This window comes from Chaetodon trifascialis, chromosome 5, assembly GCF_039877785.1.
Source record: "Chaetodon trifascialis isolate fChaTrf1 chromosome 5, fChaTrf1.hap1, whole genome shotgun sequence".
Lineage (NCBI taxonomy): Eukaryota > Metazoa > Chordata > Actinopteri > Chaetodontiformes > Chaetodontidae > Chaetodon > Chaetodon trifascialis.
The window spans coordinates 30,937,619-30,964,960 of NC_092060.1; the positions used below are offsets into that span (position 1 = coordinate 30,937,619).

General features: G+C 44.0%; 1 protein-coding gene across 1 annotated transcript; it reads left to right on the forward strand.

Annotated features, from left to right (window-relative positions):
* The first annotated feature begins 981 nt into the window (after positions 1 to 981).
* On the forward strand, positions 982 to 26,901 carry stard15 (StAR-related lipid transfer (START) domain containing 15). Its single transcript, XM_070962690.1, has 6 exons — positions 982 to 1,311; positions 21,700 to 21,847; positions 22,030 to 22,133; positions 23,042 to 23,159; positions 23,475 to 23,527; positions 23,619 to 26,901. The coding sequence occupies exons 1-6, from the start codon at positions 1,165 to 1,167 to the stop codon at positions 23,832 to 23,834; spliced, it is 786 nt and encodes a 261-aa protein (XP_070818791.1). The 5' UTR covers positions 982 to 1,164; the 3' UTR covers positions 23,835 to 26,901.
* Positions 26,902 to 27,342: the final 441 nt, after the last annotated feature.

The window sequence follows — 27,342 nt, forward strand, 5'->3', positions numbered from 1 at the left end:
CTCCTCCTCCTCCTCCTCTTCCTCCCCCTCCTCCTCTTCTTCCTCCTCTTCCTCCCCCTCCTCCTCTTCCTCTTCCTCCTCTTCCTCCCCCTCCTCTTCTTCCTCCTCTTCCTCTTCCCCTCCTCCTCCTCCTACTCCTCCTCTTCCTCCCCCTCCTCCTCTTCTTCCTCCTCTTCCTCCCCCTCCTCCTCTTCCTCCTCTTCCTCCCCCTCCTCTTCTTCCTCCTCTTCCTCCTCCTCCTCCTCTCTTCTTCTTCTTCCTCCTCCTCCCCCTCCTCCTCTCTTCTTCTTCTTCCTCCTCCTCCCCCTCCTCCTCTCTTCTTCTTCTTCTTCCTCCTCTTCCTCTTCCTCTCTGTGTCAGAGCTCATTGCAGCTTTTTGGAAACAAATAGCTGCTGATACCTGATCTGTTGACCAGCAGTCTGACTCAACACACTTCACTCCACCCACTGCTCCACCTGAACAACAGGTATCAGGTACTGTTACTGATGCATTCAGGGACTGTCTGAAATCATGATATCTTGTCCAGTTTCAGATATTTTCCTGCAGCAGATCAAAAAACTCAGTCAGACATGTTTCTGTGTGAGTGAGTTAACTTAAGAAGTGAAGAGTAAAACAGAGTTTTATGGACAAAGTCTGACATTAAGACACGTGCTGTCCTGTCGGCAGCAGCCTGAGATCTTCATATTTACAGGAGCACCTGAAGGCAGCAGTGTTCAGCATTGCCAGAGATTGTCTATTGAGAAGATGAGTCACTCTGTTCACATCCAGCAGCTGATCAAACACCTCAAACAGTGAGGACACGACATGAAGTGATGAAATAATAATGAAATAAAAGCCACTGAAACAAATGTCCCCGCTGCGGGACTGACGAAGGACTTTTCCAGCGGTTCTTCTTATTGGTTCCAGGGGACAAAAGGCCGGAGACACTGACTCCACGTTTGTTTAGTCTCGTCGCTCAGGGTGAGAGCTCTTCGTCTGCTGCCTCCTCTCTGCAGTGATCAGGGATCCGCAGCTGTCACGGATCCAGAGCAAAGAAAACCTGCAGCCTGCGGCATCACTCAGAGACCAGTCCAGGAGCAGCTGAGACCTCCAGGATCTCTGACTGATGTAGAGCTGAACTCCGGCGTTCATTCAGCTTCACCTCGAACCGTTTGCGCGCGGAGATGCCGGTCCAGATCCCGGACGACTCGGACTTCTCCTCATTCAAAGACCAGTGTCTGAGCCCCGATGGATGGATCAGCCGCTACAACAAGGCGGGAGTGACGGTGTGGTGCCGCGAGGAGGAGAGCAGGAGCGTCCAGAAGCTGAAGGTGAGGCTGCTCTCAGGTCAGTTCTCGCCGTCAAAGTTCACTTTCTGGAGATACGAGGTTCAGTGCGGACAGCGCTGACTGTCCACACCTCTCAGGTGAATTTAAAGAGTTAATCTGTCGATATGAAACGGTTTCCATCATCACTTTTATTCATTTTAAAACGCTCTGTGGGGATGACGTCACGACAGGTAGGGTCTCTCACTGTCTCTCAGTATTGATCACTGATCAATATTCATTCATTAGAAAAGAGGATCTGCATGACGTAAACCAACAAATGATCGGATCGTTATCACCAGCTGTCAGCTCAGGTGTGTCCACCTGCGTCAGTGAGCAGCGATCATGTGACAGATCACTGACATCGGAACAGAAGTCACGAGCCAATTCATCAATAAGTCCGACAGACTTTCATCCGCTGTCTGGACTGAAATGAAAAACCAAAGTCAAGTTTGAAGCAAAGATTCCGAGTTTTGGCTCCTCAGGTGTTTCTGATGCTTCCAGACCAGACAGGTGTGAGTAGAGGATGTGCTCTGCCCCAGTGCATGCTGGGAGAGGCTCGTGGCGCATAAACAGACGTTGAAAAGACGGTGAATGGAGGGAGACAGAGGTTCATGCTGTGCTGATCATGTCATGTTACCTTTGGAGCTGAAACAATTGATTGGTCGATCGATGAGTCGATCGACTCGTGTGGTGGTGGTGGTGGTGGTGGTGGTCGTGGTGGTGGTGGTGGTGGTGGTGGTCGTGGTGGTGGTGGTGGTGGTGGTGGTCGTGGTCGTGGTGGTGGTAGTGGTAGTCGTGGTGGTGGTGGTGGTGGTGGTGGTCGTGGTGGTGGTGGTGGTGGTGGTGGTGGTGGTCGTGGTGGTGGTGGTCATGGTCACAGTGTTGGTGGACACATGAGAGGACGCCGCTCAGAGCGCTCAGCTGACGTCCACATGGAGCTCTGCTGCTGACGGAAAGGGTGCGCTGGATTTATGACACGAGACGAGAGTGTCGCTCTGAAGCAGAACAGTCAGACGCTGCTCTGACTTGTCTCACTTTGGATGTCTCCGTCTCTGGCATGAGGGACATTGTCCGCTGTTGTCTGATGTTTTGTAAATGATGTAGCAGAGCTGCCCCATGAAGACTCGCCTTATTTCTTTATTTACTGATTGTCTTTATGGGGCTGCACTGCCTGTCACCATGGCAACAGTTGTCAATAAATCTGTGGACGCAGGGCCGGGGACAGATGCTCAACATGCGGGTTTGTCTCTCAGTGGAGCAGCTCGTGGTCGTCTGCCCGGCGGCCTCCTGCAGAGGAAAGACAAACCGGCGCTCGGCGTCAGCGTCTGAAAAATTCAGAGCGGAAAGGAAAACGTAACGGCTGGAAACCTGAGGACGGACGTGGACAGGCGTCCAATTGACAGCAGAGCTGGGAGACACTCCAGCAGAGAGAGCACTGAGACAGAAACCAGTTCACTTCCAGTTCACTTTACAACATCTGTTACTTTACTGGAGCATTTCCAGTCTGGAGACGTCGGACTCCTCTCGGATGGGTCTTAGGCGGACACGTCCAATCACCTTATTTTAACACTGTCCTCAGACACCTGAGAGCATCAGCTGTAACCTGCTGCAGCAGATCTCTGTGTAAGATAAGATAAGATAAGATAAGACTTTACTCAGATTATTATGATGGTGATGTAGACTCAGACCAGCGTCCAGGTGAAAGGTGTTGCTGCTGTCTGAAAGCTGTCAGGTGGACCTGACTTCAGCGTACTGATATAGTACTACACAGGTATATGCATACTGTAAATATACTGTACATGTACAGTATGTACATACTGTAAATGTATGTGTGTACATATGTTCGGTCGTAAAGCAGTAGGACAGACACATGTTTGTCCTGACTTGTTAATCGTCTGGGATTGAGACGTCTGGAGGACGTTGTCTGCAGCGTCTGTCTGAGACAGAGCTGGACGTGTGTCTGTAATGTGCAGCTGCTGATTGGCTGAGACGTGTTCAGCAGAAACTTTTTTGTCTCCGTGGTGATGTCTCAGACACGTCCTGATCGTCTTCATTTTGTGTCTGACAGTGTGGTTTGTCATTTTCAGTGCAGTGGACACGTCTGGACAGCAGGTTCAGCTGAAGACACTCCTGGTTGTTAGCGCCTCTATGTTAGCCAACTAACGGTTAGCTGAGGCTAACTGAGGCTAACTGAGGCTAACTGAGGTGCTTTAGAGGTTTTAGAGTTGGAGGAAAGATGAGATGTCACGCTGGAAACAAATCTGCCCAATGAGAACGAAGAAACTTCAGACAACAACAACAACAACAACAACCAGCCGCTCGTCGACACTCAGCTGTCGATCAAGATAAATATCATCCAAACACAGAGGACAGCCGCGTTCCAACACTTCTGATGGATTATATGAACAGACTTCAGGTCAGATCCAAAAATGCATTTTATTCATCAAACATGAGAGTTTATTACAAAACCTATAAATAACAGACGAAAAGTGATCAATGTGATCAACAAAGATTGAGTTTCACTGAGGTTTGACTCAGATCAGGAGGTGAGTGCATGTACAAACCCTTTATTATCTTTAATTGATCAAAAACTACAAACTCTCCACCTTCACTTCCTCCAGGCTGATGCTTTTCTTTGTTTACGTCTTCACGTAATGAACTGACAGACAAGAGACATGAAAGACAAGAGTCAAAAGGACGTGGTCTGCTGAGACAAGATGGACAAGACAACCTTCAATTCATGAACTGCAGGAAGTGGACCACAGGAAGTGAACCACAGGAAGTGGACCACAGGAAGTGGACCACAGGAAGTGAACCACAGGAAGTGGACCACAGGAAGTGAAGTGAAGGATTGAACCACAGGAAGTGGACCACAGGAAGTGAAGTGAAGAATTGAACCACAGGAAGTGGACCACATGAAGTGGACCACAGGAAGTGAAGTGCAGGTTTGAACCACAGGAAGTGAAGTGCAGGATTGAAGCACAGGAAGTGGACCACAGGAAGTGAACCACATGAAGTGGACCACATGAAGTGGACCACAGGAAGTGAAGTGCAGGATTGAACCACAGGAAGGGAACCTTTTTTTTATTTTAGAATAAAGAGATGAACAGGTGAGAGGGTTACATGTGCAAATAAGATGATCCCAATTAAAGGTTACATAGAATCACAGAGTGCAGGAGAAGAAAACAAAGTTTACCATATATTTCTGTTGCTGTTGATGATGTCTGCTGTGGTTTATCCCTTTGATGGCGCTCTGTTTGATGAAGGCAGAGCGCAGTTGGGCACATATCAGAAATAAATATGGCGACACAGGACACCCCTGCCTAATTCCACAGCCTCAATCAAAACGTGGAGACGTGAAAGTGGAACAGAAGTGGAACAAAAGAACTTACCAAGGCCAAATTTCTGTCGTGCCTGGAACATAAATTTGTGTTCAACGGTATCAAAGCTTTGCAAAAGCAAAAAATAAAATAAAGCTGTCGTCAGGGCAGAATTCAGCATAATCAGTGAGATCCAGAAGAAGTCTTACATTGTTAGATACGTCTGCCCTTCATCAGTCCTGTTTGTGTTTCATCAATAATGTCATCCAGTACTGCTTTCAGTCTTTTGGCAAAGATTCCAGCTAAGATTTTCTAATCATCATAGAGGAGACAGATTGGTCTGCAGTTATCAATGCGGAGTGAGTCCTTATCACGTTTGGGGATGAGTGTTAGAAGCCCTTGATATAAGGCAGGAGGGCGAGTTTATCACAAAATGTTTTGTAAAACTCAGATGCCAAGCCTTCAGTTCCAGGAGATTTATTATATTTAAGTTGCTGAATGGCCAATCTGACTTCTTCTAAGGTTACTCGCTTGTCACAGAGGTCCCTTTGGTCAAAACTAACAGAGCTTAACTGAGAGAGATGTCCAAAGAAGTATTTTGTTGCATTTTCATCATATTGTGATTTATATAGGTTCCTTTAGAACATTAAACATCTACATGAAGTTTCTCTGCTGCATGACTTCTGTATATTTCATCTCGCTTGTCCTGCTGCTCAGTTAGTTGATGTTTGTCATCTTCTGTTAGATCTTCAGCTTACACTGAGTAAGAGCGGCAGTCTTGGTAATTACTTTTGTTTCTTCCTCTTTTCTTAGTTTGGCCAGAGAGGATCCATACTGTCTTAGGTATTTTGCTATGTCGAACTTCAGTAGTTCCCAGTTTTTTTTGGAAACATTTATCATTCAAAGCCCTCTGCCAGTAACATTTTATTAGAAAGTGAAGCTTTTCTGTGACCACTTTAACTTTACGTTTTAGGACCAAATTGTTGAGTTTCCAATATGAGTTCCGGTAGGTACTGGCATTGGGCCTAAAGTTAATTCGAAGATTTATAGTTTTATGATCTATGAGCGGGGAAGTCAAAATGTTAACATCGATATTATTTTCATCTAGACTGCTTGAGATTAACCACTGGTCGATTCGTGATCTGCAGGTACCAGTTTTGTTAGCCCATGTCATTATCAGTTTTAGTATTATTACCATATACATTGGCCAGAAGGATTATAATGTCATCAAGTTTAATAATTAGTGTAAGAAATCTACCATTTGCATCACTCTCGGAATGTAATATAGCTCCTTCAAATGTGTTTTTCAGGGAGGTTACTCCTGCTGATGTTTCTGAATCATGTGAGAACCTTAAGTCATTTCCCTACTGAAGTTTCCAGAATTTAGTATCATCTATGATTGAGTGTGATTCTTGTAAGAAACAGAAATCGGACTTTTGTTGTTTGATAAATAAAAACAGGGCTTTGCATTTTAGATTATCACGCAAGCCTCTGGCATTAAGTGAAACCACTGATAAAGACGTTATAGGAAATTATGCAGTGAATTCAGAAATGTCAAATTAGCCTTCATGTTTCTCATCTTCATAATTAGGGCCTTTATTTCTACGTCTCCTGCAGTTAACAGATAGAAAATACAGAAATACAGTGCAATAATTCATGAACCCCCTCATCTTGAAGTTAAAAAGAGGGCACTCACGCACCTCTCTTAGGATGAGTGTGAAACAAAAACACCAGGCGTCTACGACAGATCCTGCATACAAAGACAGTCGTTCTTGCTCCGGAGGCCAGGTCACCTGCACTGTGAGGGTTTAGTTAGGGGACATTTGAAGGAGAAACTAAGTCAGTTAGTTGCCAAGGTAAGGCGATAATTGAAATCAAAAATTAGATTAGAACAAAAGTTCATTATAAATACAGGAGGAAAAAGGGAGGGGGGGGGTCTTCTTCTACTGTGCGAATTGTGCCAGTCTACGGACTAAGTTTTTCATATCATTCACTGTGACCCTTTTACCGTCAATGAGGGCATAAGAGCCTCTGAATCCGGCTTTCTTTCCTCTTTCCTCGCTTGTTCCACCAGCGGCCATAACTTGTTCCTTGCGTCTTTCATATCTTGGGTCAGATCCTCGAAGATTTTGATTTTCCTCTCCTTGAGCAGCTTAGAGGTTCGCGCATCTCTCCAGATCTTGTCCTGATGGGTGCGAGACAGGAACTGCACAATGATGCGGCAGCTGGAGTGACGGTCCTCAGAGCGGGGTCCAAGCCTGTGGACGATGTCCACAGAGAAGTGCAGCTGTTGAGCGATGTCAGGAGAGACCAGGCCGAAGATGTCGATGATGGTTTTCTTGATGTCTTCTCCGGCCACTCGGAGGTTCCATCTTCTTTGGTAAGCGTCCAGGTTATTCCATTTGTCGCGGAGCACCGCGTCTTCTTTCTCCATGTTTTGACTTGACTCTGCCGGGAGTCCACGTGGAGAGTCACATCTTCCACTTGTTCCCCCGGAAACTCCAGGGAGTCAGTGACACTTTGAAGTGTTTGTGTGTTATCTTTAACAGTGGTTTCGAGAGATTGCCTTCTGAGGGATTCCTCCTGCAGTTTTTCAGCTCTCTCCATCACTGAAATTAATGCAGAGTTTGTCACAGTTTGTTCATCGTCTCCTTCACTGGCCAATTTTTTTGATTTCTTTCCCGGCCGTCGATCTTCAATGTTTTCATCAGGTATTGTAAGTGGGTTCTCAGAGATGAGCAATCCGTCCAAAACCTCGAGTTGGTTTTCTAAGTCTTTGCGTGCATTTGAGCGCATCGCGATAGCAGGGTCTTTGTTCATTTCCGATCAGCAGCTGGGATGGTAAAAGTGACAGAGGTAGGAGTAAATCACTGCTTTTCTTTTCCTTTTTTGGAAGCAGCCTCAAGGGCTTTCACTGTATGTGATAGAGTCCATCCGAGACAAAGGAAAAAGTTTGGTCTGATTTCGCAGGGCAGGAAGGACGGGAAACTTCAGAAAAGAGAAAAATTTTGGTCTCCTTATCGTTGTATCTACTCACAGTTCAGGCAACTTTTCATTCTCAGATAGTTGCTGTTCTTAGCGTGATTTAGTTTTGGTTTATGTCGTAGAGCTTGGTGCAGTCACCTCACTGAGACACCATCACGAGGAGTCTCTGATCTTTGAGACCGTTTGATCCCAGACTGATGGTAGGAAATGGACCACAGGAAGTGAGGGACCACCAGAAGTGAAGGACCACAGGAAGTGAAGCACAGGAAGTGAGGGACCACAGGAAGTGAAGCGCACGAAGTGAACCACAGGAAGTGAGGGACCACAGGAAGTGAAGCGCACGAAGTGAACCACAGGAAGTGAAGGACCACAGGAAGTGAAGCGCACGAAGTGAACCACAGGAAGTGAGGGACCACCGGAAGTGAAGGACCACAGGTAGTGAAGCGCAGGAAGTGAAGTACAGGAAGTGAACCACAGGAAGTGAGGGATCTTTTTTTTTTTCACCACACACCATATTTACAAATATATACATAATATATACACTAATTACAAAAAAATAATATTCAGGGGTATCTCAAGTTAGTTCAGTTCATAATTCATACAATTCCTAAGGCTTTACACATTTGCACCGTTTTGACTGCTGTTTGGTTCTTGAGTCCTGTCAATGTTTCAATATAATGTCCAACTTCCATTTTAAATTGCTGAATTTGTGTTTTTTTCCAGTCCATTTTGATTTATGTATGTGGAATTTTCCAAATTTCCAAAGTTTCTTTCAGTATACAGAATAATGTCCTTTATATTTAGGCAAATTCTAAGTCCCATTCGGTCTTTAACAAACCTTTCCATTTCTATCCAAAACAGTTTAACATAAGGACAATAATAAAACAAATGAATCACAGTTTCTGGTTCAATGTTACAAAAAACACACATTTCATCTATTTCTCTAAATCTGGCAAGTATTTTTTTTGACTGGATAAATCATGTGAACAATTTTAAACGAGACTTCTCTGATCTTATTGGTGACACAATATTTTTTGTTTATATTCCATACTAACTTCCACTTGATGTTTTGAATTTTTGCCTCCCAGAAGGACTTAATAGAGGGAATTGACGTCTCCTGACAGTGACGCCTGATATAACGTTTGTTGCATCTCTTGTCAGTGAGGGTTAAATCTCCCAGCATAGGGGCTGATATTACCCGAACATTTTTATCTAAGGAGTCACATCCAAAAATTCAATACCTCCAACATTTTTACAAATCAGGTTTGGAATAATATACCACATTTTGTTCTTACCAAGCATATAGTTTTTTAACCATTTAATTTTTAAAGTCGTGTTTGAGGTGTTAAAGTCAAGAGTGTTCAGTCCACCCTGAGAGCACGGGTTACACAGGACACCCTTTTTGAGGATGTGAGGCTTGTTTCTCCAAATAAATTTTAACAACTTAGAATCAGTTTGTTTGACTAAGGCTTGAGGGACATCCAGTGCCAATGCACCATTTATAAGCCGTGAAAGGCCTTCGCTTTTTGACCACAAAACTCTGCCATATAATGAGAAATCTCGTCCAAGCCAACTATCAAATTTTTTCCCATCTTCTCCATTAACGGAATAAAATTTAAATTGGCTCGCTCTTCTTGATTTTTGCAAATTTTAATGCCTAGGTATGATACGACATCTTTCACTGGGATCTCACATATTTCAGTCAAATCAGCGGGTTTGTCCTTTAAAGGGAAGAGGTCACATTTCTTGACATTAACTCTCAAACCTGATACCTGAGAGAAGACATTCAGACATTGTAAGGCTTTTTCCACCTCACCTTCATTTTGTAAAAAGATTGTAGTGTCATCTGCCAGTTGACAGCATTTCAATTCCTCTCCATCCAATTCTATACCTCTAAAATGATATTTCTTGATATACAAGGCCATGGTTTCCATAATTAATAAAAATAAAAAGGGAGCAATCGGATCTCCTTGTTTAATCCCTCTTTCAGTGTTGAATCTGGGTGTGGTCCCATTTGGTAGTTTTACTGAACTGTTACAACCCTCATATAAAGTCTGAACCGCTCGTTTAAAATAATCACCAAATCCAAAGAAATCCAACGCATTGAACAGAAAAGAATGCCCAACCGTATCAAAGGCTTTATAAAAGTCCACAAATAAAATGAAGCTGTTATCAGAGAATAGTTCATTATAATCAGTTAGATCTAAAACTAGGCGGATGTTATTAGATTTATGCCTTCCTTTCATAAAGCCTGACTGACCGTCATCAATGATTGGATCGAGGCAGGGCTTTAATCTCTGAGAGAATATTAAAGCCAATAGTTTAGCATCGTTATTTATCAGGGTTAGTGGTCTCCAATTTTCAATTTTTAAAGCATCTTTTCCTGGCTTTGGTATTGCAGAAATAAGACCTTGACACATAGTTGCAGGCATCCTTCCAGATCATTTGCCTCTTTGAAGACCCTTAAAAGAAATTCTGAAATGTCCTCCTGAAATACTTTGAAGAATTCTCCAGTTAAACCATCGTTACCTGGTGATTTATTGTCTTTTAATTTAGAAATACATGATTTAATTTCATGTAATGTGATACTTCCATCACACATATTTTTAGATTCCTCACTTTTAAATGTTGCGTTTGACTTAATAAATAAAGAAAAGTCTGTATCATCAACATAATCATTTTTTTTATACAATGACTCATAGAATTTTGTAACAAAATGCTTGATCTCATTGGGCTCTTCTGTAATCTGGCCATTAATGTTCAATTTAACCAAAGAGGACATTTCAACATTTCTTTTTTCCAGATTAAAGAAGTATTTTGTGTTCTCCCCCTCCTCTAACCATTTTCTCCTCGATCTAACAAAGGCACCTCTCGCCTTTTCTTCATAAATGAGATCCAGGTGCAGCATATTCAAATTATCCTTGTCTTGATTACACAAATTTTCCTTACCATGTATTGCAATAATTTCCTTAATAATATTATCTTCCTTTATTCTTTTATTTTTTGCAATTTCTTTACTTCTCTGAATAGCCATTTTCCTAATGTCATATTTCATATATTCCCATTGGCCACCATAGGAATTCAGTTTTTTAGCTTTATTCCAGCAGTCCTTAATGGTCAATCTGACATTATTCAAAAATTGTTGATCTTTGAGGAGCATATTATTCAATTTCCAATAACAAGATTTGGTTTTGCTTCCTCCCACTGTATAACTCAAGTTTATTGATATATAAATTAGGTTGTGCTCTGTAAGGACTGATGGTTCTATTTTAACATCCACAACTTGGTTTTCCAAATCTCTGGATACCAACCAGAAATCAATCCTAGATTGTTTGGTCCTATCTTTAGTACACCACATAAATTGCATTTTATCTGGATTTCTGTGTCTCCATATGTCAAATTTAAACAGAGGTTGTCCACTTCAGCGGTATAATTGGCTCTTATAGGTCTTGATGGAATGCAATGCTAATAAGGGATGCTAATAAGGGATCTCTTATAGAGTTCCAATCTCCTCCTAAGATTAGCTTTGCAGTAGGAAATGTATTTATTAAACTGGATATCTCCTCTTCAAACTCCCGAAACAGTATTCTATTCTGTGAGCTGTTATTTGTGGCATAAATATTACCCATGATAAAAATAATGTCCCTTTTCTCCAGCGCTAAAATTAACCATCTTACATATTCATGTGCTTTACTTTTCAAAATATTACCACTAAATTGTCCTCTCAAAATTGCAACACCTGCGGATGTATTAGATCCGTATGACATCCAGATATTATCACCCCACTGACTCTTCCAAAAGTTGTAATCCGATTTTAATGCATGTGTTTCTTGTAAAAAAATAAAAGTCAGCCTTAAGTCTCTTACAAAACAAAAAAATGTCCTTTCTTTTCAAAATATCTCTGATACCCTGAACATTAACAGAACACACTGATAAAGACACCTTCCTTCTAATGGATTGAAAAAAAAATATGAATAAAATAAAGTGTCCACCTGAAAACTAAGGGGGCAGGTAGGCAACCATAAATATACATGCCTATCCTAACATGTCCAAATTACAGCCAAATCTTGCTGCACCCGATATTGCATTACTTCAAAACCAACCTAACTGTCAGCACGACGCTGACTTTCATACCTTCAGTTCTCTCCCGTCAACCAAAGCTTTGGCTCCGATGAAGACGGCTTTCTTCCCCTCCTTGCGCGCCGCCTCGATGTGGGGCCACAGTCTGTTTCCAGTCTCTTTGTCCTTCATGTCAAGTCTTCCCCAAACCTCAGCTTCCTGGCTGCGAGGTGCTCGGATCCCTTAGCGGTCTTCCAGATGAGGTCTTTGACTGATCTGGATGAGAATCTGATGATCACTGGCCGTGTCCTCTCTGCGTCTCTCCGTCCCATCCTTTGGGTGATGTCAATGTGAAGCTGCAGGTGGTCGCCAAGGTCTGGAGCGATGGCTCGGCAGACTTCCATCACACGTTGTTTGAGATTTTCTCCCTCCTGTTGTTTCAGAGCGTGCAGCCTCAGGTCCATCTCCTCTGGTTCCTCTCTGCCTCATTCACCTTGTCCTCCAACTCTGCGAGCTTCTCCTCGTGAGCGGAGACTGAGGTCTTCATCGTGGTCACATCAGCTTTCACATCTTGGAGCTCTTTAAAGAAAATTCAGAGCTTTCTTTTAATGCATTGATACTTTCAGTGTTTAATTTGATCAGCGTCTCCAAACCGTCTGCCTTCTTCTCTATGCCATCGGCCCTTTGGTTTATTTTGTCCACCAGCATTCTCACAATGTTGTCTTGCAGCTGAGTAAGGGTTAATTCAGTTCTCTCCCGCTGAGCAGCCGGAGTGTGTTCGGCCTCAGGTGAGGGAGTCCCCTCACCTCCGTGCGAGCTGGCGTAGCTGTGCACGTCGGCGGCAGTAATCACCTCCAAGTCTTCCCCAGCGCCGAAGAAAATCCTGCTGGTCATTTCAGGAAGAGGGAGTTCTTCAGAGGTAGTTTGTTTGTTCGTCGTCTTTCTGTCTTTTCTCCTTTTGTTACCTCCTGGCATTTCAGTTGTCCCAGCTGCAGATGTACTTTCATTAACTCTCTGCGCAGCAACTTCCTTGTTGAGTTGACTTGTGTTTTAAAAACACGAAAAAAAGCGTAGTCCAGTCTGCCAACTCTTCTTCAGTTAGCCTGCACTGTTTTGTCGACGTTGATTAATTGGCTGCTTTCAGGCGTACATCGATTTTATCAGTGGCGTCCGCAGCACGTCGCCTCGTGCGACCGACCCGCTCCTCAGTAGTACTGAGTGCTGAGTCCGTGGAGCCGGAAGTGAACCACAGGAAGTGAGGGACCACCAGAAGTGAACCACAGGAAGTGAGGTACAGGAAGTGTTTTTTTATTATTATTACAACACAAATGTAAACACAAAGAGTCATGTAAAGGCAGTATTACAAACATATATATGAAGAGGGTGAAATTAAGTAATATAAACACATTTCATATTAAATCAGGGAATTTTAAGTATTTGATAAACAAGTCTGATATTTTTATGGCTTTGTTGTTTGATGATGTTGTTATTGTATTAACGTATTGTTTGAGTTCATTTTCAAAGTATTTTCCATTTGGTTTTCTCTTTGCCCATTTTGTTTTGTGAATGTGAAATTTGCCCAGCATGATGCGGGAAAGGTCGTGGGGTATGGAGGGCTTTTCACAGTGAAAGAGGATGTGGCTTTCCTGGAGGCCGATCCTGTGTCCGCTTTTGTCGTGGATTAGATTTTGTATATGAGTCCAGAGGTTTTTACTGTATGAGCACTGATTAAAGAGGTGGAAGATGGTTTCTGGTTCTGTTTGGCAGAAATCACAGCTGTAGTCTATGTTTAATTTAAATCTCTCCAGGGTTTTTTTTGCCAGATATACATCACGACAGATTTTGTATGCTATTTCTTTGACTTTGTTGTGAATGAGCAGCTTGTCGCCAACCAGCCACGCCCCCTCCAGTTTATTTCCCATACAGTGAATTCCAGTAAGAGTTGGCTGCCGGTCGATTTGAGGGTTGAATGAGATTCCTGATCAATTTATTTGAGCAGATTTTAGTTGTTATATCTATGTTATGGATGAACAGTTTGGCATCATTTTTGTGTGTATGGATGGAACTGGGAACCTTTCAGGAGCTGCAGAATTCCCATTGGTATTGTATTGGAAACTGTGTAATCTCTTTGTGAGATTGTGAGATGGTATTTGTCAATAAATTGGTTGTAAGATAAGATTTGTCCTTGTTCATCAATTAACTGATGAACCCATAATATCCCCTGATCAAACCAAGCTTTGTAAAATACTGTTTTGTTTCTGCGCTGTATGTGTTGGTTGGTCCAGATGTAGCAGCTGGTTGGCGAGAAGCTGCGTTTGTAGATCAGCCCTCAGGAAAGCAACGCCTGTTTATGGAAGTTTGATAACTTAATTGGTATTTTGTCAATTTTAAAATTACCCTTGAGTAAAAAGTGAATTCCTCCTAATTTATTGAATAGATAGTTTGGAATTGCGTTCCACGTATTGACATTTTCTCTGACGAGGCGACATAACCAATTAATTTTGAACATATTCATAGTTTCAAAACGTAGAACTTCCAACCCTCCATTTCCCCTCAGGTTACAGAGAATCGCTTTTTTTAGATAATGGCCTTTGTTTCTCCATATGAAATTAAAAAGCATTTTATCCAGTTCTTTACATGTTTACAGGTAAATCCATTGACAAAGACATGCATACAGACCTTGATATTCCTTCAGCTTTAGCTAATAAAACTCTGCCATAAATGGACAAATCTCGCATTAAGTACATATTAAACCTTTTCTTTACTTGATTGATGACGGAGTTGAAGTTCAGATCAGATCGATTGGACTGTTTTTTTATTGTTACCCCAAGGTAAGTAACTGTGTTCTTGACAGGAATACCACAGACTTGTGGCAAGCTACAGGTTTTAAGTGGCAACAATACAGATTTTCCTAGGTTGATAGTTAAGCCAGATACATCAGAGAATTCTCTAATACAGTTTTACTACCTTACTTTTACTACCTTCTGTTTGAGTCCTGATAAAAATAGCAGTGTTGTCCCCAGTTGTGATATTTTAAATTCTCTGTCAAAAGCACAGATACCGTGAAAGCTTGTCATTTTAGCTTGTGCAGCCAACATCTGTGCTACAAAGAGGAACAGGTACGGGCTTAGAGGACAGCCCTGTTTTATTCCTCTGTCCATATTGAATCTAGGAGAGGTTCCATGTTGGAGTTTTACTGAGCTGTTGCATCCCTTGTATAAAGTTCCAATGATAAAGATAAATCGTTCTCCAAATCCAAATGTATTGAGTGTTTTTACTATGAGCTGGTGGTCTATGAGGTCCAATATTAATCTTACATTAATAATTATACTTCTGCCTGCCATAAACCCAGATTGTTCCTGATCAATAATTTCTCCCAATCCAACCTTTAGTCTCTGCGCAAAGATGGAGGCAAATATCTTAGCATCATTGTTCAATAAGGTTATTGGCCTCCAGTTTTCTGTGTTCATTTTGTCTTTGTTTGGTTTGGGTGTTAATTTCTGAGTCCTTGCTGCATAGAAGGTGGGAGTTTGCCTTTGGTGATTGATTCTTTAGAAAACACATGCAAGAAACGGGGTAAGGGCATCCTTGAAGCTTTTGTAGAATTCGCCAGTAATGCCGTCATTTCCAGGAGATTTATTGTCTTTTAGTGAGTCTATAGCTTTAAGTATCTCATAATTAAAGATTTTTTTGGTCACACAAGTCCTTAAGTTTGTTGTCAGTTTTTTAAATATTTTGATTTATATTTTGGCAATACACATCCATTTGCTTTTCATCAAGAGTTCGTCTGGAGTACAGTTCTTCATAAAAGTTTGAAAGAGTTAGAGATCATTGATTCCTCTTCACAAATCGTACTTACTTTTAAGTTTGGTCACAGAAGACATTTCTGCATTTCTTTTTTCAAGGTTAAAGAAATACTTAGAGCACTTCTCACCCTGCTCTAGCCATTTTCTTCTTGATCTAATCAAAGCACCTCTAGCCTTTTCTTCATAAATTAAATCTGTGCAGATTGTCGTGGGGTTCACTGGCCTCATGCTCAGGCGGCTTTTCTTTTTCCGTTAAGTTCATAATTTTTGTAACGATTTGGAGTTCTTTTTCTCTTGTTGTTTTAGACATTTTTTGCGCAATACTATAGCCAATCTTCTGATTTCATATTTTAATAACTCCCAGGACTCTCCATACAAGCTGGTAGTCACTGCTTGTCTCCAGTACTTCTCAATAAGCTTTTTTATTTGGCTTTGAAAGTCCATCCATCCATTTTCTATGCCGCTTGTCCCTTTCGGGGTCGCGGGGGGGGGGGGGGGGGGGGCTATCTCGGCTGTCAACGGGGTACACCCTGGACCGGTCGCCAGCCGATCGCAGGGCACATACACACACCATTCACATTCACACTCACACCTAGGGGCAATTTAGAGTCACCAATCAGCCTAATGAGCATGTTTCTGGTCTGTGGGAGGAAGCCGGAGAGAACCTACGCATGCACGGGAACAACATGCTAACTTCACACAGAAAGGCCCAACCCGGGAATCGAACCTGCGACCTTCTTGCTGTGAGGCACGCGCACTACCTGCTGCGCCATCGTGCAGCCCGCTTTGAAAGTCATGATTTTGAATTAGTGTTCTATTTAATTTCCAGTAGTCTGTGTTAATTTGTGGTCTTTTTGACAGGTTTATCCTAATTGAAATTGCTTTGTGGTCTGTGAAAATAGTGGGTTCGATGTCTGTTCTCTCTACATTATCAGTTGTGCTGGCTCAGACCAGCCAGAAGTCAATACGAGTCAATACGAGACTGCATCTTTAGTACTCCATGTATACATTTTATCATTTGGATGTTTATGCCTCCATATGTCAGTTAAGTTTAATCTGCTACGTACATTATCTAGCTCATTCATTGCTCCTTTAGGTGGCTCGGTGCCTGCTGCTCGAGGAAAAATAAGGGGCCTTTCTGTGTGGAGTTTGCGTGTTCACCTGGAGTACCCTCCATGAAAAATACTAAAAACATGCAAGAAGATCACCACCTGACCAATGGTGACAAATGAGAGTTGGGTCCCCGGGCGCTGGTCGACCGGCAGCCCACCGCTCCTGGTCTGCCGTGGAGGAAGGACTGACCATGGATGGGTCAAAAAGCGGGAAAGAATTGCATGGCGTGTACAGTTTCCCTCCTTAACTATGCATGTTGTGTGTAATGTGACGAATAAAAGGAATTCTTATTTTTTGTAGGGAATTTATCAATTTCATCAGTCAGTCCAGTCAGTCTGAATCAAAATGTTCCTCTGTATGATTAGTGATATCTGTCCAGTATTTTAGTAAAGAGACAAGAAAAGCTTAAGTTTATAAGGCATTACGTTCACATGTTTTTCGTAGTTTTGGCACATTTGGTGTGATCTTACGTCACGCAGTCTCCCTTCGTCCGTCGACGTAGGCGAATGGCCCCCTGAAGCCGGCTCTCTTGCCCTCCTTGTGGGCCTGCTGCACCTGGGGCCACAGCTGGTTTAGGGCATCCTTCACCTGTTGCATAAGGTCTTCAAAGACCCTGATCTTTGCGCTCCTCGAGCACCATCGCTGTCCTGATGTCCCTCCAGACGCGATCCCGGTGGGCTCTGGATAAAGAGCACAATGATGTTACGGCTGGACCTCTGATCGCCGGACCGGGGGCCCAGCCGGTGAGCGACATCCACCGTCAGCTCCAGCTGCTCCTTGATTCCCGGGGAGACCTGTCCAAACAGGTCGGTGATGATCTTCCTGGTGTCCTCACCGGCTGTCTCGGGGATCCCGGCCGCCCGAAGCTTCCAGCGCCTCCTGTATGCCTCCAGCTCGGCGCACTTCTCCTGCAGCTCCGCTTTCTCCTTTTGCAGTGCAGTGCCTGTCGTCTCCAAGGTGTGAACTTTTGTTGTTACTTCTTCCGGCTGCTTCCCCATGCCATCCAGGGTGTCTTTGACCTCTTTCACAGAGTTTTCCACAGAATGTGTGCGTTTAAGCATTTCCATCTGCAGCCGTTCAATTCTTTCAATTGCAGCAAGAATGAGGGCGTTCAACGTCCTCCACACTGGCTAAAGTTTTGGATTTTCTAGATGGTCTGTTAGGTTGGCTGGCAGTGCCTGAAGCATCTGTAGTGGAAGCTTTCTTGAGCTCCTCGTCCATTTTTCCTGAATTGTTCATCCATAGCTTTTCTCGCATAAGAGTGCATATCCTGAATATTACTCATACTTGACCAAAAGGCAGCAGATAGTGTCTAAATGAGGCTTGTGTCGCCGAAGTGCAGCGTTCAGGCTCACCCACACAGGTGCGTTCATTTAGCCCAATCAGCACAGCTGCTCCATTTCTCAATCTTAAACCTTAAAACTTTTAGGTCTTTATGTCTTAAAGCCCTTTCGAGGTAAGGCAGATGACAGTTTACCGAGTTAGGTGCATTACACGTGGTTTCTCACAGCACCGGCATGCTGTTCCCCTCACAGAGCAGAGAGTTGCCAACCATACCGTCTGCATTTAACACGAATACCATGAAACCCTTCAGTATTACACGATGTGTGAACCACAGGAAGTGAACCACAGGACCACAGGAAGTCACTGTGGAGAGATGAACGACGACGACTGAGCGACTTGCGCACACACACAGACACAAAAGCAGCGCTGATGATGAAGATGATGATGGCTCCTGCTTTAATAATTCAGGAGGTCTTTCTGGAGCAGCGAGGCGCTTCCCCTCACTCATGAATAATTCAGATCTCTGGAGCTCACGTCTCAAACGGGAGAAGCAGAAATGTGACAAGAGGCTCTACCTGTGGACAGGTGCTAATTAGCCGTCCGAGCTGTTAAACTGGGCGCCTGTAATGTGTCAGAGAAGAAGACAGATGTCAGTTTGATCTCTGTGTCCAGTGCTGAGACACGTTTAGCCTAGCTTAGCACAAAGACCAGAAGCAACGCCTTTCACAACACAATGTTGTTACCTGAACAGATGCACCATCGCGATCCGATAAATGTTAGCATTAGAGAGTTATGGTCATTAATGTGTTTTGTGAGGTCACAGTGACCTTTGACCTTAACATTTTAATCAGTTCATCTCTGAACTCTTCATCAGTGATCAAACACACTTATTCAGCACTGCAGCAGTTTCTCTTTCTTTGTGCTAAGCTAAGCTAAAGTGTCTGCCTGAAGATGTTCTTCTGTGTTGCTCTGTTCTCTAGTCGCTGTTGTTTCCTTCACCTTGTGTTCGCTGATGAGCGTTTTATTTGTGAAGTCCATGAAATGAGCCGACTGAATAATTTGTGATTGAAACTGAACGCGAGCTGCAGGTCACAGCGTCAGCGCTCTTTACTGAAACGTCCACACAGAGATGAGACGTAGGGACTGCTGGTGAGTGACTGACAGACAAAGACGTGACGCTCAGCGCTTCATGAATCATTAACGCCGCAGCAGAGCCGTGCTGATTGAGTTACACGGAGCGTTTTACAGCGTTGACCCTCACAATATCTGATGACCGCAGCTCAGCCGAGCCCAGCACTCCTGTAAGACTACAGCAGTGGAAAAAGGTGACGTCCTGCAGTGACGTCCAGACCTCCGAGGAAGAGGAGGAGGAAGAGGGAGGCTGTGTTTTCAACCTGCCCGTCTGTCAGCGTCACCTCTAAAGAATGAGCAGCTTTGACTGAAGTCCGGTGGAAACGCCTCCTCCGTGTTGTTCGAGATGAGATAAAAGACCCATTTTTTTCTTCTCTGCACAGATTTAAGCTCAGATTTGTGTTGAAGCCATAAAAGTGAACGCACGGCACTTCAATTCATTGTCTTCTGTCCTGGTTTCTTGTTATTTCAGGGCTGCTTCTTTACTTATCCAGTTTTTTACATCGAAAATAAAATCCATGCCAAAATAAAACCGTCTGGCAAAAACATGACAGAAAATCAGCAAAAAGGTCAAAGTACAGCAGAAATAAGAGAAAATGTAGTGGAAATACAGCAGACGTTGAGGTCCAGATCTTCACGATGTCCTCCTCACATCATGATTCAGTGTCATATGAAGTATGTCTCAGTGGGGACGATTGATCCAGAGACGCTCAGTGTTTTGCTGCTTTGTTTCACTGCTTTCAATAACTGCCATCATTAATCATGAAAGGACAGAGGGCTCAGAGATGAGCCGGATCGAGTTCGGACACCTGAATAGAGGGATTTCTGGTTCCTGGTCTTCAGCTGTCGAACATCAGCACTTGATCTCGTCAAGTTCGTTAAACAGAGGGAATGGACTGCTGGTGTCAGCAGGTGGGATTGCTGCATACAGCTGGGTGTCATTAGCATGAAAAGGCTAATTAATATGATATTATGCAAATAACATCCCCAAGAGGAAGCGCGTAAACAGGAAACGCTGAAGGACCTAAAGGGGAGCCCTGTGGACCACCACAATGATCCAGCAGAAAGAGTTTGTGGCTCAGGTTGGATTTGAACCAGAGTCGGGCTGTCATAGATGCTGAGCCACATGTGAAGATGACTGAACATTTCCATTGTGCTTCCCTTGCTAAGACTCATGGGATATGTAGTCAGAGGTCAGAGAGATGTGTCTGCTGTTGGGGAGCTGCTGGTTCTGAGCTGACCTGCAGGCTGAATGCCGAAATCCCAGCCTGCCTGATAAGATAGCTGATGAGGGGCCTTCGAGCATCAGTCCATCCAGGAAATTAAGCAATCAATTCCAAACAAGAGTTTCGTCCATTCAGGACAATTTCAAATTTAGATCAGATGACTGACAGCAAATAGATAGCAAATGCTCCAGACAGGCGCAGGTGAGAGCTGCAGGTGAGAGCTGCAGGTGAGAGCTGCAGGTGAGAGCTGCAGGTGAGAGCTGCAGGTGAGAGCTGCAGGTGAGAGCTGCAGGTGAGAGCTGCTGACAGAACGAGCAGCAGGTGTGCTGAGAGAACAGCGCCAGGTGCCTCTGCTGGACAGGTGGGGGATGACAGAGTCTGCAGGGTTTCGGTTTTTCTAATTATTTTTTCTCTGTATTTGTGTTTAACTTGTATATTTTATTGAGATTTGTGGGATTTGGTCCATTTCTTATTTTATTGATTGTTTGATCAGTAAAATCATAGCTAACTCAACTCAAACAGTCGTCTCAGAATTTGATCCTTTTTTCCTGGTGAGGAGCACAGTGTGAAATTATTGGCAAATTACAGACATAAAGAGTTTCCAGGTGAGCGATTCTGTTAAAAGCTGTAAAGCAGCAGGTTTCTCACACTGAGGGATGAAGGACCTTGAGCTGCTTCAGATGTTACACAACACGTCCTACACAGCTACTTTTAGAGCTCTGCGGCTTCTTTCAGATATTTCTCCTCAGTGACTCCGTCCAGCTGATTTAAGGCTGCATTAAAATCCATCTGCAGCTCAACAGCAGAGGCACTGACTCCTCCTCACCTCTTCACACCGACACTCATTAAAGGCAGTGAAAACCATTGTCTGAACTAAACCTACCAGTCTGCATGTTCAGCAAATGGGTTTGTAGTAGCATACTTCATTAGAAACAGGCTGGTGCAGTGAAATCCTGCTCAAAGGCTCTCATCAGTAAACACGACGTGGTCCAAGAAACCGTCTGCAAACTGTGATGCTGGTATGTTGAAAATAAGGTCAAACAGTGTTGATCGTGTTCCAGTCCGCAGCCTCAGAGCTGTGCTGTGTTTCCTTGCAGTTCCTTTAACATCCACTAGATGCTGCTGTTATCAAACTGACTCACCTGGAGCGAATGACAAAACCAGCAAGTCAGAACACTCAGTGGACTCAGTGAGTCCTGATGCAGTCAGGCATCCTGCTGTTGATCACATTTGGGTCTTTAGAGGGAACCCGTTTCTTCAGCATCATTTTGATGACATCGTGCAGCTTCCAGATCTGCGTCCACTCTGATGTTTCTGTACCAAGAGCAACGATGCTCTGTTCATGTGATCCCTGCTGACTGAAGCCCGGTGATCCGGTCAAAGCATCCACAACAAGAAGTAAGTGGACCTTGAGTGGAGATTGTTTTGTCAGTGGGCTGATCGTCTGTCTCTCTGTCTGTGTCTCAGATGAGGATAGTGTGTAAGGACGTGACGGCAGAGACCCTGTATGACGTCCTCCATGACACCAGCTACCGCAGGAAGTGGGACACCAATATGATCGACACGTATGACATCGGAAAGCTGACCGTCAACGCCGACATCGGCTATTACTCCTGTCAGTTCCTCTCTGCTTCTCAGTAACAATGATTGGACTGTGGGATGTGAACCACCCAGGAGCTAGCATCGTTAGCATCTTGTGACCTTTGATTAGCGCTCACCGCTTTGACTTGTACAGTTAAGACGTGTTTCAGTCCTGAATGTCAGTGTCTTAATGTTTTTTGTGCATGTTGTTTGAAGGGAAATGTCCGAGCCCTCTGAAGAACAGGGACTTCGTGACCATGAGGTCTTGGCTTCCTCTCGGCAGCGACTACCTGATCATCAACTATTCCGTCAAACACCCGGTGAGCATGAACATGTACATCCATTTACACTGTCGCACACTTTGAACTGTTTCTCAAGCTGAGTCTGTTCATCAACCAGAGCCAGACTGACTGACTGATACTGGACTGATACTGATACTGGACTGATACTCGACTGATACTGGACTGATACTGATACTGGACTGATACTGGACTGATACTGATACTGATACTGATACTGATACTGATACTGGACTGATACTGATACTGGACTGATACTGGACTGATACTGATACTGATACTGGACTGATACTGATACTGGACTGATACTGGACTGATACTGATACTGATACTGATACTGGACTGATACTGATACTGATACTGATACTGATACTGATACTGGACTGATACTGGACTGATACTGATACTGGACTGATACTGATACTGGACTGATACTGGACTGATACTGATACTGGACTGATACTGATACTGGACTGATACTGATACTGGACTGATACTGGACAGATACTGATACTGGACTGATACTGATACTGATACTGATACTGATACTGATACTGGACTGATACTGATACTGATACTGGACTGATACTGATACTGGACTGATAATGGACTGATACTGATACTGGACTGATAATGGACTGATACTGATACTGGACTGATACTGGCCTGATACTGGACTGATACTGGACTGATACTGATACTGATACTGATACTGATACTGATACTGATACTGATACTGGACTGATACTGGCCTGATACTGTTACTGGACTGATACTGATACTGGCCTGATACTGCTACTGGACTGATACTGATACTGATACTGATACTGATACTGGCCTGATACTGCTACTGGTACATGAGATAAAACTTTAGACATAGATCACTTATAAGTAACTCATCTCATCTTTTTCTCCATGCATCCCCTCAGCAACATCCTCCCAAGAAGGACTTTGTCCGAGCCGTGTCCCTGCTGACCGGATACCTGATCCAGTCCAACGGATCCAACTGTTCCACCCTCTACTACCTGACCCAGGTGGACCCCAGAGGTGAGGCACAAACGGGACACAGCCTTCAGAAACTAAGACAGACTAAGCTTCTGCTTTATCTCCACTGTGGGTACAGCTGGACTCCACTGTGTGTGTGTGTGTGTGTGTGTGTGTGTGTGTGTGTGAGAGAGAGAGATATGACCTGTGTACATGTACAGCTGTAAAACCTAAACCTGAACTGAACTTGAATGTTGAATGTTCACCTTTAAACCAGGTCTGACTCCTGAGGCCGCCCCTTCAAGAGGCAAAGACGTTCAAATGTCCTTGAAGGTGTCCTATAAACGTGACGTGCTGTCTCGTCCTCTCTGTCTGCAGGTTCGTTACCAAAGTGGGTGGTGAACAGAGTCTCTCAGTTTGTGGCTCCAAAGGTAAATCTGCAAATACGAGATAAACGAAACGCAGCTTGTTAATCTTCCTCTCGGAGCTCTTCATCGGGTGACTGTGTCTTTGTCCTCTCAGGCGATGAGGAAGATCTACAAGGCGTCTCTGAAGTATCCGGAGTGGAAGAGGAAGCACAACCCGCACCTGAAGCCGTGGATGTACCCGGAGCAGAACTCGCTGCCGTGCATCAGCGTGACGGAGCTGACGGTGCAGCGAGCCGACTCCCTGGAGAACATCGACGAGAGCAGCCTGAGCGAGGAGAAGACGCACCACAGCGACGACGAAGAGACTTAAACATCCACGCAGACTCAAAGCATCAACTCTTCCTTTGATTTTCCGTTTGTTGGTTTGTTTGTTTGTCACACTGATGAGCGCCAGACTGCAGCACGAGTCTGACTGTTTTACCTGCAGATACCTTTGTTCTTCTTTCAGGGTTCAGCTCTTAAATGTTCACATGATGCAGCTTCATGTTCAGTTCAGCTCAGGCAGCTAAAGTCACCTCATTCCTGCAATGACAGACAGCTCTCCTGTCCCTTCCTGTCCTGCCCTGCCCCACCCCGCCCTGTCCTGTCCTGTCCTAGTTGAAGCATTGTGAGGACTTTCTGTGCATGTTTAGTTCAGCTTGTGGCCTGCAGTGAATCCCAGTTCTCTGTTTGTTGGGGGGGGGGGGGGGGGGTGAAGGTTGTGGTGGATGAATGGGTTAAATGCAGGACTTCAATCAGGCTTTGTGTCCCGCTGAAACCAAAAGTCGATGTTTCAGGTGGTGGTGGTGGGGGGGGTCTCCAGCTGTGTGATCAGGTGTCAGGACAACATGACTCAGTGTTTGACATCTGTAAGGTTACACTGGCAGATTATCTGTGTTCTGAAATGGCTCCTGGTTCTCTGATCCTTGACCCAGATTCTTCACCGTCCTTCAGTTTTCTGTTTCATTCTGTTTAATACAGACAGTTTCAGTCCACTGAGACATTTCTGTCCTCCTGTTTTCCACATAGTTTAACATGAGCGGACCAGCATTAAAGTCAGTTACACAGTCATGGCAGGAGTCTGGTCCTGGTCTGTAGGCTGGTCCTGGTCCCGGTCTGATCAGAGCTCACCTTCCTGCTGCTGTAGCATTTTAGCTGCTAACTTTTCGATGCTAACAGTCGGATTTTACTGATCTTTGTGGTTCGGCTTTTCTGCATCAGGACTGAACAGAGGGGAGTCAGGGACAGCGGGATAAGGCGAGCCAAACCCGTTACCTTGGCAACAGGAAACAGTCTGTGACGTGACCATAAATGTAGAAAGTTTTTCACTGAGGGAAACAGACACACGAGACACGAGGTGAGCGAGCTGATGATCGAAACGCTGCTGAAGGTGAACCATCGAGACGTCCAACTAGCTGAACCAGTCCAACCTGTCCAACCAGCTGAACCAGTCCAACCTGTCCAAACATCTGAGCCAGTCCAACCAACCTGACCAGTCAAACCAGTTGACCCGGTCGAGCTGAACGGCCCTCATACAGACCTAGAGTCAGTGGCCTTCAATGCTCTGACTGACTCATCTGTGTCAGGTGTACCTCTGATTGTCCACCTCTCCCTGAACCTCCCTGTGATCTGACGTCTGATCTGATCTTCTGACTCTTTATCAGAGTAAAACAAGCTGCGAAGACTTTGAATATATTATTTGTTGTTGCTGAATGTCACATGATGATGATGATGATGATGATGATGATGATGATGATGGTGACGATGTGTGTGTGTTCGGTGTGTGAGGTGTTTGCAGTCTTCAGACTCAGTTTTCTTTTCTAGGTTTGCTCAAGCACAAATTAGAAGTACTTTATTTGAGTATTTCCATTTTATACATCTATATACTTCTACTCTGTATCTCAGAGTTAAATATTGTACTTTTACTCTTTACTCAGCTTTAGTCACTCTTCAGATTCCTTCCTGTCCAGTGAAAAGCTCGTATCTCCAGCTGCGTTGATGTTGAATGTTTGGATGAACTGAAGGATGAAGAGTTCCTTCATGTCTGGAGATTAAAGCACCAACAGGATATAAAGTAGTTCAATGAGCTCCAGCTGAAACATCTAAAGCAGTGACATGAATGAACACATGAATGCAGCAGGAACATGAATCCACAGACAGCAGAGAGAAACACTCTGACAGGAACACTGTGCTCACACCACGAGGTTACTTCAGGTACTTCAAGTACAGTACAGCTGATAATATTTTTACTTCAGTAAGGTTTTGAGTGCAGGACTTTTACTGGCAGTGAGTATTTTCACTGTGTACTATTAGTGCTGAATAATAAATTATTATTAGAACATAGTTATACTCAGAACTCACAGTTCACCTCTACTATTAGACGATGGCCCCTAAAACTTTACATGATTTACATGATGATTCTATGATCAGAGAAACATGATCTTCATCTTCATCCTCATGTGAACGTGTGTGCATCTGACCACAGGGTGGCGCTGTTGGGAACGTGTAAATAACATGAGAAGCCTATGGGAGTGTGTTTCTTGTGTCAGGTGCTTAATCGCTTTGATGTGTACGCTTCACTTTGATGTGACTGAATCAGATCTGATGAGGTTGTTCAGTCTTGAAGTATTTCAGCTACTCACGTGTTTCACGTCAGGAGGAATCAAAGTGTCCTCGGTGGTCTGAGGGTTTGTCTTCTTTACCTGCAGCTCTGACCCAAAGCGTCCAATGAGAGCAAGCTGGCTGAAGCTGCAGAGAGTTCCTGCAGGCGGCCGCTGAGCTCGTTCTTCCTGCAGCCTGCAGGAAAAGCTCATGTGGACTGCATCCTCGTTTGGTGCCTGAAGAATGCCGCTGGGCTCCGGGTCCTCTCCACGCTGTATTGTCTCAGGCGCTTCCTGTTTCCTGTCTGCAGCGCTCTGATTGTTGTTTGGCAGCGAGGAGGAAACTCCACCGCTGTCCAGCTTCTTACTGCTCACAGAGGACAGGACGCAGTGTTCGCTGAGGACTTCCTCACTCACCCTGCTGTCCACAGGCGGGACACATGAGTCCTGTTCAGGGTGAGGTCCTGACTAGCTTCAGGGTGGTTTCAGAGAGGCCTTTGACTTCACTTCCTGTCCAGCTTCTGTTCCTCCAGCTTCAGTCATCTCTGATTCTACGTTTCTGTCATCTGAGACCAAAGTGTTCGTCCTCCTTAATCTGAGACTGGTGAAAGCTTAAAGTACCGTTTACCGGCTGTTTAGAAAAACTGCAATTCATGTATATTTCCAGATATTTCCATGTATATTTCCAGATATTTCCATGCTGTCATCATCTTTCCTTCTCTTTAGCTTTAATTTCGACTCTGAGAAATCACCTCAAATAAACTCTTTTATTGTGAAAAGAAACAGGATCAAGTTTTCATAAAAATGTGTTGATTATTTCAGAGCTTCATGCTTTTATTTTGGATCATTATTGAATAATGTTTTATTCACAGCGAGGTTGCGTCTGTAGTAACTAAGTACTTCAAGTCAACTACTGTACGTCAGTACAATTTTGAGGTACTTCCCTTGAGTATTTCTGTTTTCTGATACTTTCTACTTCCAGTCTGCTCCGCTGCAGTTCAGAGGGAAATATTTAACTTTTTACTGCTTGATTACTTTGCAGATGAATAAATCAGAATAGATCAGTAATGAAATGATTTGTTGTTATCGATGAAACCACGCAGCAGATTCTGAAGGCAGCTCCACATTCAGCAGCTGCAGCATTAAAGTGATGAACACATGAATGCATCAGTACTTAGAATGCAGTAATGAGAGCAGAGGACAGAGGGCGGGCTCTCCACAGGAAACCACACGGAAACT